Source organism: Crocodylus porosus, unplaced genomic scaffold, assembly GCF_001723895.1.
Source record: "Crocodylus porosus isolate Cpor-Errol unplaced genomic scaffold, CroPor_comp1, whole genome shotgun sequence".
NCBI classification, from domain to species: domain Eukaryota; kingdom Metazoa; phylum Chordata; order Crocodylia; family Crocodylidae; genus Crocodylus; species Crocodylus porosus.
The window spans coordinates 45,199,776-45,213,643 of record NW_017728907.1 but is presented as its reverse complement, the minus strand read 5'-3'; the positions used below and the strand labels follow the sequence as shown (position 1 = coordinate 45,213,643).

The following is a 13,868-nucleotide window of genomic DNA, read 5'->3' as shown; positions in this document are numbered from 1 at the left end:
TAATAATGCGAGCCCCCTTCCACTTAGAGCGGGAACGTGTCATCATCTCCAATCAGCTCCAGTTTGTACACAGATCAGCCGACAAGGAAGACATTTAGAAACAATGGCACGGCGCGGTGATTGAGGAGGAAAAACAGGGAAGGCGTTGGGCAGCAGCACAGCCTGGATCCCTGTCTTCACGTGGTATTTAAATGCTGCGGCCTACTGGCACGTGGAAAACGAGAACAGATCTGGCAGCCTGTGGGCCCAACCCTGCCCTTGTTAGCCAACAGTGCCGCTCCCTGGTGGGCAAGGCAAGCCTGGCCGTTGTCTCCCCGGGGTGGGGGGGCGGCCCTTAAATTCAGCATGGCGTGCTGCATGCATGTCGTGTCGTGGGGAGGTTTGCAGCAGGCAGCTGTGTCACAGAGACATTTTGGACGCTTCTCCTGTTTATGGTGCAGCTACCAGCCTCTGATGGGCAGCGCGTGCCACGGTGAGGCCAGAGGGATGGGGCCGCAGCAAGGCTGACCAGAGACGGTACCTCTGGAGCTACCCTGGCATCACAGGCAACTTGAGGAGACAGCAAAGGGCGTCTGGGGTCAGCGTGTTGGGAGCCAGGATTTCTAGCTCGCACCAAACGCCCTCCTGCAATTAGGAGTGATACCTGCTGGTCTGAAATGCTGCAAAGCAATGACCTGTAGCCTGGAACTGGCCAGCGCAATGCGGACGAGATGCCACCGCCTAATTGGCACTAGGTCTGAGGGCCGAGGCAGCGCGCCTCCAGCAAGGTCACAAAGTGCATCCAAAGGTGAGGCATCCCTGCCCCCAGCTCTCGTGGGCAGGCTCATCCGATTGCAGGGGGAGTTCCCCAGCTGGGCTCGTCGGGATCCAGAGGCCAGACAGCGGGGTCTGCAGCACTGCCCGTGCCCAGGTTACAGATCTCCTGAGGCCGCAGGAGCAGCCCTCCTTGCTTACCGAGAGGTAGGCAGGAGCATCGCATATTGGCTGGGTCCCTGCTGTAAATCTCCTTCTCAGAACAGAGCAGGCGCAGGAAACACGCCCGCCCCATACCCCAATCCAGCTTCCAGCGCACCAGAAAACTGCGCGGGGAAAGCACTGCATTTCATGGGGAATGAAGTGAGCTTGGCCGTGGGGCTGGCTCCCTGCTCCTGGCTCGCCGGGCTGCCTGGGGGAGCTCAGGCTGCGGGGCTCAGGACACTTCACTGGCACCCCCCGTGCCGCATGATCCATGCGTTCCAACCCCTAAAAGCCTGGGGTCCAGGCGTGTGGATCACGTGTATCCTTCCCCCTCCACAGGAGCACGGATCTTCCTCAGCACCTTCAACCACATCAGCTGCTGCTCAACGGGGCTGTCCCTGCTGCCCTCCCTCCGCCCCGGGCGCCACGTGCTCACCTGCCCCCGTGGTCGTGATGACTTTGGGCTTGCTGCGTGCGCCGTCCCCCTTGGTGGTGTAGGCTGCAACCGTGATGGAGTAGGTGGTCTCGGGCAGCAGGCCACTGATGATGGTTTCCTGTGGGTCCGTCCACGCAGCAAGCAGAAGGGAAGCAACAAGAAACACGCGCCGTTACCACACGGGATGCAGAAGGGAACGCACGGACCACCATGCGTCGCACCCAGGCGAGCAGGCAACTCAACCCGTGCAGAGCTAGCAGGAGGGGGCAGCCCTCGTCAAGGAGCTTATTCACTCTCTGTTAGTGCATCTCAGAGCCTGGAGACCCGGTGCACGTAACCGAAATCCTCAGCAGCCTGCCGGCAGGGTTGACCTCCAGGGAAGAGGGGGGTGGGCAGGGAGGCGACCCCAGCACCCACCACCTCCCCTCAGCTCCTTGCCTCCTTTCTCCACCGCTCTGCCGCTTACAGCAGCTCAGGTTAGGAAGCGGTTTCTGTGCAACGCTGGACAGGCCTCGGGGGCAGCCCGCCCCCGAGCAGGCCACATGAGGACAAGAGGATCACAACAAGCCGGAGCAAACGGCCAGGTCGGGAAAGCACCGGGGGACTCGTTCTGGCATGATTAAAACTCGGCCTGAAGCCAAGCTGAGTGCTGCCGCCGGCCACAGGAGCTCACGTAGGGGCGGGGAGTCGCTGGACTCTGAGATAAGGGGTGCGGGTGGATGGCAACCGGTGCCCCCCACGCTTCAGCTCTGCTGCAGCACTGCTGCGAGGGACGGCCATGGGCACAGCGGCGAGGCGGCTCTCGGGGGAGGGAGGAGCAGCGCGGGGTGGTTTCAGCTCGGCTCAGCTTCTGGGCTGTGTAGCCCCTGGGGCGCCAAGCTGGGCACCTGGTACCTGCGGTGCTGGTGGTGCGCCCTGGAGGGGACGCTTGGCTGCCCAGAGAGAGGGCACGCGCCCTGGCCTGCCCGGCTGCTGAGCCCCGGGCGACAGGAGGGTGCGATCTCAGCCCTGGCTGCACGGCACGACGCTGCGCGAGACGGCCCGCTGCTCCTCTCCCGCGACAGCACAGCTGCAAGGGGCCCTGCCTTGGCCCGGAAAGCTGCCTGTGGTGCGGCTGGGAGGAACAGAGCTCAGGGGCCGCCCCGAGAGAGCCAGCCCCAGCCGGAGAGCCGCCCCGGCACAGACCCAGCTCGGGTGGGCTGCAGGCCTGGCTGCGCCGTGCCGCAGCGCCGTCCGAGTGCTGCTCACCCCAGGCACCGGCCCGCGTAGAGGCATCCTCCCTGGACGGAAACGAACCGGAGAAGGAGCTACGGCTGACCGGGCACAGGACGAGGAAGGTCTGGGTGTGAGTGTGATGGGGAGGGCCCACCGGAGAGCTGCGTAATGGCCGCCTCCTGGGACTGGGGGGGTCCTTGGAGCCAGGAAGGGACGAGGGGGGCCTGGGCATCACCGCCTTCCTGAACGGCCTTGGCACCAGCACCGCTTGCCAGGGAGCCCACCCTCTGCCCTCGCTTCACCCCAAAGCTACCACCCTGCCGCCCGGGCGTAACCAGCAGCCCCGAAACAAATCAACAAGCCCCAGCAAGAACGACACCAAAATCACAGGGCGAGCCCGGCTCCCGCTCCCCCGGCGGCAGGCCAGGAGGGGGAGTGAGGGCAGGAGCAGGCGGGCGGGCGGGCGCCGCGGCCCGCGCAGGCTGTGGGGACACACTCGCGCAAGAACGGCAGGCTCCGAGCATCCCGGGAGGACCCAGCTCCTCCCCGGTCCATGCAGATGCATTCACACGCAAGGGCATGCACCGGGAGCCCAGCCAGCAAGCAGGGAGGAGGGGACGACAGCGAGGGGTGGACGGAGGGATGATTGCACCAGGTAAACAGAGGGCTGTCATCGCGGCGCCGCGCCTGCCCGGCCGAACGCCTCCTCTTGGCACGGAGGGACAAGCCGCCTGCGCCTGGAGGCTGGCGGCGGGGCGTGTAATTGAATCGCTGACTCTAGAAAGGTCATTTTCTAGTTTGTTCCTCCAAATTTATATTTCAAAATTACATGGGAAAAATTGGATTTAACTGTTTAAATGAGATTGTTTTCTTATTACAGCCTTTGTTTCAGCCAAAGGTCATGGTTGAGAGTGCGGGTTATTTTTCATGAGCAGGATCAATGAGGTTTAGAGATTATAGATCTAATTTTACCACATAACTAGCTAGGCCAACGCCTGCAGAAAGCAGGCTGCACCTCCCGAGTCGATCACTTGAGTCTGCCTAAAATTGCATTGCAACAAGCTGGAAATACAGATTATAGAAAATGTCAATTGCTTTTCTGCATTTAGCAGCAATCTAAATGCCAATTTTCTCTGGATTTGCTGCTTGTGGAAGGCTTCACGATGTAACTCTCCGGCCTCATTAAGGGAGAGAAAGGGATGTTTTGACAGCACTATGTCTACAAAATTCACAAATCGATTTACCAAACCCCTCTGATCCAAACAGGAACACACACGAGTGGTACTTACGTGGTCCACGGAGTCCTCAGCCCTCCACTGATGGGGAGAAAGGGGAGAGGAGAGAAAAATGGAGACACAGGAGTTTTAAGGGACCACTTCTAGGAAGGGGCTGACGACAACAAGAGCGCGGGTTAGCAGGGCCGGGCGTGGGGTTATCACGCAGACACACGAGGGATCCCTCCGCCTGGGCCGGGCCAAGGACGCAGCACAACCGCCTGCATGCAGCCAGCCTGTGCAGAAGGGCTAGGAGCGCACACGCACGGGGGCCGGAGCTGCACGCACATGCACACCCCCCGACACCTGCTAGCTCTTCTCACGGGCTCTCCAGCTTTGCTGGTGCTAGGCATTGCTGTGGCAGCAGAGAGGGCAGCAGCAATGCAGACAAGGTCTCCAGCAGCCTAGGCCGCTCGGCCCCGCTCTGCGCCTGGCGCCGCCGAGGGACCAGTCCTCCTTGTTGCGCCTGCCCCAGAAACAGAGCGGCAGCAACAGAGAGGGCTCGGGTCCCGAAACGCCCCAGCCCCCGTCTCACTGCTAACCTAAGATGGCAGCAGACGAGGAGCTGGAGGAGCTGGTGTATCGTAGCTGCATTTCAGTTGACAAGGGGCTTCTCCTTCCCCAGCACCTGCCCGGGAGCACTTCAGCACCCGCAGCCACCCGAGCAGCTGCAAGTGGCGCCTAATCTGAGCTCCGAACCAGACGCTGCGTGCTCACGGGAAGCCAGGGCAGGAGCTGTTGCTCCCGAGGGCCTCGTGCTGCCTGGGAACAAGCACCGGGGAGGACTTCTCTCTCGCCAGGATCTAAATGCCCCCACGGCCCTGCCGAAGAGCAGCGAGCAGCACACGCACGCCGTCCGCGCCCCCGCCTCCAACGATGCGCTAAGGCGGCTCCCGGGAGGCACGCGGGTTTCCAGTCGTCCCCGAGATCGGATTCTGCTGCCAAGAGCGCATGGGGCATGGCAGCTTCAGCCAGGGCGAGGCTGCTACGGTCACGAGGCTTTCTGCCGACTGCTGACAGAGGGCACTGGCTGAACCCAGATTTTTCGGCCAGGGCAGTCAGTCCCTCCGCCCCGAGAGCATGGGTGCGCGGTCCCAGTCCCGGCTCCGTTACAGACTCACAGCAGGAGCCCGAGCGAGCTGTCTGACGGGGCTGGGTGCTGCTGAGCTGAGCTAACCTTTGCAGAGGGCCAGGGACCTGGAGATGGCAGATGCCCCAGACGGGGTCAGTGATACTAAAAGCCACAAGGTGCCTCTCGCAGACTCCTCCCCGGGGGGTTCCTGACGGCCGGATCCCTCCAGGCACTTCCTCAGCATTCAAATAAAATCAACGTTTATGCTGTTTTAGTGTACGCATCCAAGGAAAGCAGCCACTGGTGGGACAACGCCTCCCGGACTCCTCTTCTAGGTCCCACACTGAACGGCACTAACCTGCTGCTGCAACTGTCCCCATAAACCACGACAGAGAAGCCAGGTCACCCCCGGAGAGCTCTGCAAAAGCAAAGTCCTGACTGAGGACAGCCGGCATCAGAGCCTAGGCGCCCTCTCCATGCTCAGCCCTCCTGCCAGCGCCCGGCTGCACCGAGCTGCTCGGCTTTGCGCTCTGCTCCGTCGGGCTGGCTGGACGAGGACGACGGGACTGGCAGCCTTTTCTTTCAGGAGACCATGGTGCTGCGACCGGGCTGGGACAGCACGCAGCCCCACCCTACACATGACAAGGGCGACCAGCTGGACCACGGAGAAGAGCCGCGGGGGCGGCGTTCGGGAGAGCCTCCCCGGCCCAGCAGCCTGCCCGCTCCACCTCCGTCAGGCTCGGAGCAGAGTTCGACCCCGGAGGCGTCGTGCGCGCTGCCCTCATCAGTGCGACATCCTCCCCCTTCGGATCCGGGGATCCATCTCAGCTGCAGAAACAGGCCTGAGGAGCCAGGCCTGGCTCAACCCTTCAAACTGAATTTATATCCATTACGGAAATATCACCGGCAGATAAAAAAACATTTCCCTCCTAAACCAGCTCAATTGCTTCCTAAGTGCTTAAGGTTGCTGAGCAAGACAAATTGATCTCAGGACCCAGTCGCCGTAATGAAAAGGATTCAGCTGGTGCTGAGCGCCAGGCGAGGTGGTGCAGGCAGGCGCTGACGCTCACGGCGCGCATCTATGTCCGCAGAGGTGCCGTCACGACATTTCATTCTGCGCTCCCACGCGGCGCAGCACGGACGCGTCTCGCAAAGGGGACGGCAGCCCTCCCTTAGCACGGCGGCTCAGGCCCTTCGGGCCAGCCCCAGCCGCGGGAGCCGGATTTGGGGCTCTCTTGGATTCTCCTCTCTTGCCCAGGACCGGAGCAGAGGAGCGGCCTCACTGCTCTGCAGCTTCGCCTCGCCTCCGGACCAGGCGAGCCAAGCCAGGAGCTCAGGGGCTTTCTGGGAAGCATCACAAGAAACTTCTGCAAGCCACTCAATGGGTCCAAGAGGGAGCCTTCCTCCAAGTCCTCCCGATGCCGGGGTGGGCCCATGGCTGGAGGGATGCTGTGGCAGTGCACCGAGGAGGCAAGACACGCAAGCCGGCGAGGCTGGAAGCGGCCCAGCGACACCGAGAGATGGCCGGGCCGTTGCCCAGGGCTTGGCAGACAGCACCAAAGGCACACGGGTCCTCCGCAGGCCTCACACCTCTTCTCTGGGTGAGAGGATGCAGGGTCACTCCCAGGACTGAGCATGAATGCCCACAGGAAGCAGCTGGGAAAGGGTCCCGCTCCCCCCGAACCAGCCCGTCCCATTAAACCACATCTTGGCTGGGCCCGAGCGCCCGCCTCAGGGCAAGCTCCCCACTTCCTTCGCGCCAGGTGCCCCAAGACAGACGAGCTCTCCGTCTCCTGCCTGCCCCGTCGGCACCACCGCCCGCTGTCCCTGTCCCACCCTCAGAGGCTCTCGTGCTCGGAGGAGCCCGGGGCGCTCGGACATCGAGCTGAAAGAAACCGCTCTTCTGCTTCCCTGTCTCCTCCGTCCTTCCCTGCACCGGTGCGCTCGTGGCCGGCACCTCCCAGCTGCCCCAGACGGACGCGGGGCTGCGCCACGATGCTCAGCAAAGAGGAGGAGAGCCGTGCCCGCACTGGGCACTCGGCCGCCCCTGCCCACCCCCCGGCCTCGGCGGCCCTGCGGGCGACAGCGCCACAGCCGGCGGCGCACAGGCCCCGCTCGGCGAAGACGCCGCGCCTGTCGCTGTGCCGGGTCTCGCGGGGCACGGACGCCGGCTCGGCCTGTCCGTCGGGGAGGTGAGGGCGCAGGCTGGAAACGGACTTCAGTCTGGCGAGAGCTGGCAGGGGTAATCAGTCACAGGCATCGCTCCGGCGGGAGACTCGCCGCGGGACCTTCCTCCCAGCCAATTATCCTCCCTCGGCAGGAGGCTGGGCAAGAACACGGGGTCCGTCCGGCCCCGCAGCCCGCTCCGCTCCGACGGGTCTGGCAACTAGGCAGGCAGGTTATCTGAACCGCTAACATCTCCACTGCTCTTCACGTTTCCTTTCATCTTCATTTACTCCCGTATAGTTCTCATCTTCAAACAGTGAACACCGTGAGTCAGCTCTCCTGCTGGTGTCTTTATAACATCTGCGGGCAGTCGATTACACGGGATGAGCCTCCTCACAGCCAGCCGACGCTCGGGGCCCAGCACCCGGGGAAGGGGTCCCTGCCCTACCGCTGCGCCATGGAAAGTTCCCTCTGACCCCCGATCTTCGTGCGGTTTAATCCTGCCCCGTGGGCTGAGACGCGTCCTGTGCCGGTGCCGAGCAGGGCTGGCGTGCCCGTGTGCACCCCGGCCTTCGTGATGGGCGCTCTCCAGGGATCCTCCCCGACACTGCTTGAGGAAAACCCCGGGTGTGATGAGGCTGCTGGCGCCCTGCACAGACTCCCGGGCCCGTCAGCTGCAGGCACGAGAGCGTCCTCGCGAACAGGACCACGAGCGCCTGCCTCCTCGCTGCTGGCAAGACGAGGTCCTCTTCTAATGACCGGGAGCCTTTCTGCCTTGGCACCACGGCTCCCACCACGGCGCGCTGCTTCTCGCCTTCGCTTCCTTGCGGGTTTCAGTCTGGGTGTCGCCGAGACGGCTGCAAACTCAGCACCCGCGGCCCAAGCCGGGATGCACTGCAAGAGGCCAGGAGCCCGCTCAGCTGACCGGCTTGGCCCCAGCTCTGACGAAGAGCACGCTTTCCCACGGGACGCCCCGACCCGATCAGCAAGACGTGGGTGTGAGACGGGCTGGGGCGCTCGCGGGTGGCTCACTCTGGCCTGCCCCGGGAGCACCTCGTTAGCCCCCCGCGGCCTCAGGCTGCTTCTGTGGGAGACGCAGCCCCAGAAAGGCACTTCCTGGTCGACTCGCACAAATCAGCCCCTGGCCCCTCTCTCCCCCCATCCGCGGGTTTTCCCCTGCGCGCTCTGCTCCCCGCCGACACGCATAAAGGATTCACAGTGGCGTTCAGGATAGGGATTGATTAATCGCCGCCATGCTCCATCACGCCTCGGGCAGTGGCCAGCCTGGCATCGACCCCGCGGTGCTCCCGACGGCGGCACGGCGCGGGCTGCACTCACATGATCCTCTGGGCCTGGAACGGCGTGGGCTCGTGCCGCGTCAGACGAGGGAGCCCTGCTCCGAGGGGAGAGGCAGCGGGTCTGAGCTTCCCTGGGCCCCAGGGAAAACAGGGCACGGGCGACTGCTGCTCCTTGCCCAGGCTGACCCGAAGCAGACTCGAGGTGTGGGAGGCGGTGGGGGGGACGGTGGCCCCGCGTCTGCTCGGCTAGAAGCCATGGAGCCGGCACTCAGCAGGGGGCGACTGCGAACGGGGGACGCGCCCCATAGACAGGGGGTCCCACCCCCAGGCAGCCGGGGCTGCGTGTCTGCGTTTCAGGGCTGCGAGCCCGGGGAAGCGTCAGCATCCGAGGGGGAATGTGGCAGCCTGCAGGCAGGGCCCGGCCCCATCGCGCCCAACACCGGGAGACGCATGGCTTTCAGGGCTCGGGGGCACCCTGCACCACGGTGGCCCGGCTGCCCCTCCAAGGGCGGCACCTCTCCTCAGCATCACCCCTTGCCCAGCGCTGCTGGCACGCAGGAAAGGGGGCAGAGTCCGAGAGCCGCGGGCTGGCAGGGAGCTGCAGGGTCACATCCAGTCCAACCCCCTGAGGCACGATCAGGCCCATCGAAACCAGCCCAGGCAAGCCCCGTGTCTGAGCTCTGAGCGACACGACAATCACCCCCGACAGCCCTGGGCATCGCCCCCACCCCTGCCCCAGGAAAGCAGGGGGGCCGTGGCTGCCGGCGTCCTGTTGCTGCAAAGAGGGTTCGCAGACACTCCAGAGACCCCAGGCAGAGGAAGGCAAACCCCCTCCCCAGTTCAGACCAGTCTGAGCAGGAGGGGAAATCCCTTCCTGCCCCAGTGCAGCGTTGGGTTGACCCTCCAGCCAGGACCCCGCGGGGGGGGCCAGCAGGAGCACTGGCACAGCCCAGTCCCATCCCCAGCCTGGGCTGCGGCAGCCCCCAGCGCCGCCGGGGGAGGCTTGCAACCCCCTGGAGCACCGTCAGAGAGCCTGGCAGGGTGTGCATCGAGATGCAGGCAGCTCTGCGCATTCCCCACCGGGCAGGGGCCGGCCTGCGGGGAGTCCAACGAGGACACAGGCTCACACTCGCCTGGGCCTCTCCTCCCCGTGGGCGTGGGACGGGAGCTTCCAGGGAGCCCCCACTTCTGTGGCCGAGGCAACCTCCCCCAGGACCCTCGCTGCCAGCCCCTGCTGCAAAGGCAGGATGCCAGGAGGCTCATTCAGAAATCAACCCCCGCCCCAAACGCCCCCCGCAGCAGTACCTGCGCCTCCGATAACATGACGTCCTTGATGACCGGCTGCCCTCGCGGCTCATTGCTTTCCAGCTTCACGTAAGTCACCTGGTAGCCCCGGATCTGCCCGTGCTGCTTGTTGGAGAGGGGCAGTTTCCAGCTGACCCGGATGGCCGTCGAATTCACGGACTCCACCTCCACCTTCCGCGGCGGGGCGCTGGGCACTAGGACACACGAGGCACAGACCGTGTGAACGGCGCCTGCCCCCCCATCTCCCGCCTCCTCCCCAACCCATGGGGCCTGCTGCCGTCTGCGTTACCTCCCTGCCCTCGCCCTTTCCCAGCTGGATCTCCCCGGTGCCCACGCAGCTCCCGTTACGATACCCAGTGCAACGTCTTGTGCAGAGCGCTTGCCTTCCCTGTGGGGCAGCTGCTTTTGGCAGGGGCAGCACACGGGGCCTGGAGCCGCACCCCGATCACGGGCCCGCCTGGCCACAGCAGCCAGAGAAGGCTAACGGGGAGGAAAGGCTCCCCCAGAGACAATAACCCTGAGCTCCAAGAGCATGGTTGCTGAACGCCGCCCGATAACAGAGCCTGTGGGGATGGTGACAGCTCTGGGTGGACTGTATTTCATGCACGGCTAGCTGAACACTTTTTGATAATGAGATGAAAAATTATGCTGCCCTGGAAATATCAATTCCTTGGCAAGGTGAGCCACGCTTAAAAATGTATTTATACCCTATTTACCATTTGGAAAAATTACATCCTTATTACTTTTCTGCTTCTGCATTGATGGTGACAAAAACGTCAATGCGAAGACATTAGTGCTTTCCGTGGCTCTCGGGAAGTGTCCTCTGACTGAACCGGCTGGGAGCCCTTCGGTGGGCACGGCTGTGATGCACACGCCTGCCCGGCTCAAAGGTCACAGCCTGCTCCTCGGGCCCACCGCGTCTTCCCTGGGAATACCAGGGGCTCGGAAAGCCGCGTGCACCCCAATCCTCAGTGCGGCAGGACAGCACGGCAATTAGATAATTAGGGACAGATCGCTGACAGGCAGGCGGGATGAACGCTGTTATTGCAACCAACTCGATGGGAAGAAACAGCTTCCCGGCAGGCAAGCACGGTCTTTAAGCCTTAGGGCAATTCATTATTTTCCCCAGATGTCTTTCTTAATTGTAGATAATTAAATAAAATGGAGAAAGGAGGGATGGGGTGTCTCGGCACTGCTTGGCCGGCTCAAGGTGCGAGGCTGGAGGGGGTTTGCGTGCTGAAGGCTCCCGCCATGACATGCTGTGTTGTCATCCAAACCACTCGTCTCCGTGACCGCGGGTGAGTCAAGCGGCTTCCCTGTCTGAGCGAGCCAGCCCCCTTCCTACCTACTCGGCCAGCCGGGCGCCTCAGCACGATCCTCCCTGAGAAGCTCAGAAAGCTGCCGAGCCGTGCGAGCGCTCGCAGGCAGCATCGGCGCTGGCAGGGGCTGCCGGGGAGGCTTCCAGGCAGGTACAAGCTCACGGGTGATGTTAAAAGGTGCCAAAGCTCTTGGAAAGCCTCGTCCCACCGGGCTCTCTAGAAGTCCCAGCCCGCTGGAGCCGGGAAGGTGACCCCCCACAATGAACGCCTGCGCCGTACGCGCGGCGGGTGTGAGCAAGGAGCCGAGCTGAGGTGGAGGAGGGAAAGTTCAATTTGTTTGCCTCTCACTCCGAGCTCTGCATTTCGCTTTCCTCCCTTACGGGGCTCTACCGCGCGCCAGCCTGCCGGAGCAATCCAAATCATTCCTGACAGCTCGACTGGGATGTCCAACCGCAGTGCCCTACAAGTAAATAGGAGAGCTGGCCACGACATTTCTGGGGTAGCAGCTTCCCCGAGGCGATGGCTCCGCTGAAGGATTTGAAGCAAACGGTACAGGGAGCAGGACACACAGATGTGTTCGCACGCCGGGGAAACCGCCAGCCAGTGCTTCCCAGCGCCAAGGAGGCACGAGGGACAACTGCAAACTGCCCGGGTCTGATCTGCCAGCCCGGCTGGGCGCGCGGAGAGGGTCCCCTTCGGGCCTACTGGCCACTTCTCCACCTCACTCCCTCCCCTGACACGCGCGGCTCCGCGGCGGTCCTGGCCGTCACGCTGAGCAGCGGCACATTCAAAGGGAAGGGGCTTAAGTCCCAGTGACATGACTGACAGTCTCACTAATACAAAGCAATTTTTCTCCGGCTGCCCCGGCCGGCGAAGCATCCCGCCTGTGCGATATGCTGACTCTTGAGCAGAACAGATTTATATAAGCTGCGGCCTGCCTGGGAGCCGGGGCGGGAAGCAGCTTCCAGCAACGCTTGCACGCCTCCGAGGGACTTAATTTCCTCTCTCTGATCTGCCACGTTTCAGGTCAGTAAGTCGAGTTCAAATCCCGGGCCCGCAATGCAGGGGAGCAGCCGCACGGCACCTGCCGCCGGCAGGCGCGTCTCCTCCCAGAGACCGCAAGGCAGGCGCAGGCGACTGGCGCCGCCAGGGCCCAGGCCAGCGGCCGCGCCGGCCCCGAGGGCGCTCGGCAGAGATGCGGCAGGGCAAGCAGCGCAGCTCCTCGTCCGAAACGGGACGCTTCCCCCACCTGCCAGCAGCTGGCCCTGCGCTACGCGCGGGTTGGCGAGAAATGCTACCGGGCTGGGGGCATCCTCCTGCCAAGAGGGTCCTGGCACAGCAGGGAAGCGCCTAGCATCACCTACCATCCTCGTCAGTGCGCACGTGCACGGGGAGGCTCTCCGGGCCGGGGCCCACATCGGTGTGAGCCCGCACCCACACCTTGTACTCGGTCCATTTCTCCAGGTCCGTGATCTCCCAGCTGGAGCGCTCCCGTCCAATGCCTTCCACCACGTGCTTGGCGCCATCCTCTCCTTCCACCGCCTGGTATGCAATGGAGTACTGCGTGATCACCCCATTGCGGCTCTGGGCCGGCGGCGGCACCCAACTTACCCGGATGGTGGTGGAGCTGGTGCTTACACACTCGACCTCTTGGGGCGGGGCGGAGGGGGCTGGGGACAAATAAATGAGGGGGTGGGGAGATGAAGGGAAATAAGTGGAAGGAGAAACCAAAATGGACGGGGCGCTCTTACCCAGCCAGCCGAGCACACGAAATGCAGCCTGAACAACCCTTGCCCTCCTAACCCAGCGCGGGGGCCGATCATCTCCGAGCACCCGCTGCATTTCCCGGCCTGCGCATGGCGCTGGATGCCGTCCCAGTGGTAGCCAACAGCAGCGCAGGGAGAAAGGGGGAAGAGAGACGGGGACGAGAGCAAAGAAGATGCTTCCAGCTGATTGCGAGAAAAGATGGGACCAGAAGGCAGGAGGGACAGAGGGGAAGACTCGTGCCCTGAGAGCGGCAAGGCCGCGGGATGGGACGGGGAGGAACGTGGTGCCAGGCGGCTTGCAGGGAGTCAGCACAGAGCTGTGAAATGGGGGCAGGCAAGGCCTCTTCTCCTCGGTGAAAATCTGCTGCGAGCCTGAGCTGCGACAGCATGCACCGTACCGTCAGGGCGGTCCAGACCCCCGCGCAGAGGGAGGGAACTGCGCTGGTCTTGGACCGTCCCCCGCCTGCTACCCTGGCGCTGCTGGGACGGAGCAAGGCCCGGGCCCTGCTAGGGCGGCACTGTGGGCAGGGGGGCAGTCAGCCCGGTACCGTCTCTGCCGGGAACTGCAGCCAGCGCCGAGGCCCGCAGCACGGGAGACATGGCCTCGCTCTGGACTGGTCACTGCTGGGGGGTCTCGGGGAGGAGGCACTTTCCCGGCTGAAGACACTGACTTGGGGGGGGGGTGGCCCGACAGCCCCCTCCCTCACGGCCTGGGTCTCAGGAGTGGGGGGCCTGGCTCTTCTCCCTTGGTGTCGTGTCAATGAGACTTGGTTCGGGGCTGGAGGCCAACAGGCCCCCGGCTCCCAGGGGGACCCTGCCCGGCAGGGGACAAGCCCACCTCAGCTTACAGCGTCCAAACCAGTGAGCGAGGGAGGACCCCCCGGGTGCAGACGGACCCAGTGGTCCCAGAGCAGGAAGGTGTCCAGCGACCGGGCAGTGCCAGGCAGGGGCAGAGGCAGGGTGGACGGCAGTGACCAAGGGGCTGGGAAGGTGCGGGAGCAGAGATCACCCGATCCCGTCTGCCCTGTGTCTGTACGGGCCTGCTTCTGGCCTCTCCTCG

General features: G+C 63.8%; 1 protein-coding gene across 9 annotated transcripts in view; it reads right to left on the bottom strand.

Annotated features, from left to right (window-relative positions):
• Window positions 1-13,868, bottom strand: part of PTPRF (protein tyrosine phosphatase, receptor type F) — a 355,341-nt gene that overhangs the window by 48,541 nt on the left and 292,932 nt on the right. For 3 of the 9 annotated variants that reach the window (XM_019531276.1, XM_019531275.1, XM_019531278.1), the window contains exons 12-15: window positions 12,407-12,712; window positions 9,724-9,917; window positions 3,898-3,924; window positions 1,394-1,511 (exon numbers count right to left, since the gene is read on the bottom strand). In XM_019531276.1, the coding sequence (XP_019386821.1) occupies window positions 1,394-1,511; window positions 3,898-3,924; window positions 9,724-9,917; window positions 12,407-12,712 (645 nt within the window). The remainder of the gene's footprint in view (window positions 1-1,393; window positions 1,512-3,897; window positions 3,925-9,723; window positions 9,918-12,406; window positions 12,713-13,868) is intronic. The other 6 variants (XM_019531279.1, XM_019531280.1, XM_019531281.1 and 3 more) reach the window with 3 other exon arrangements.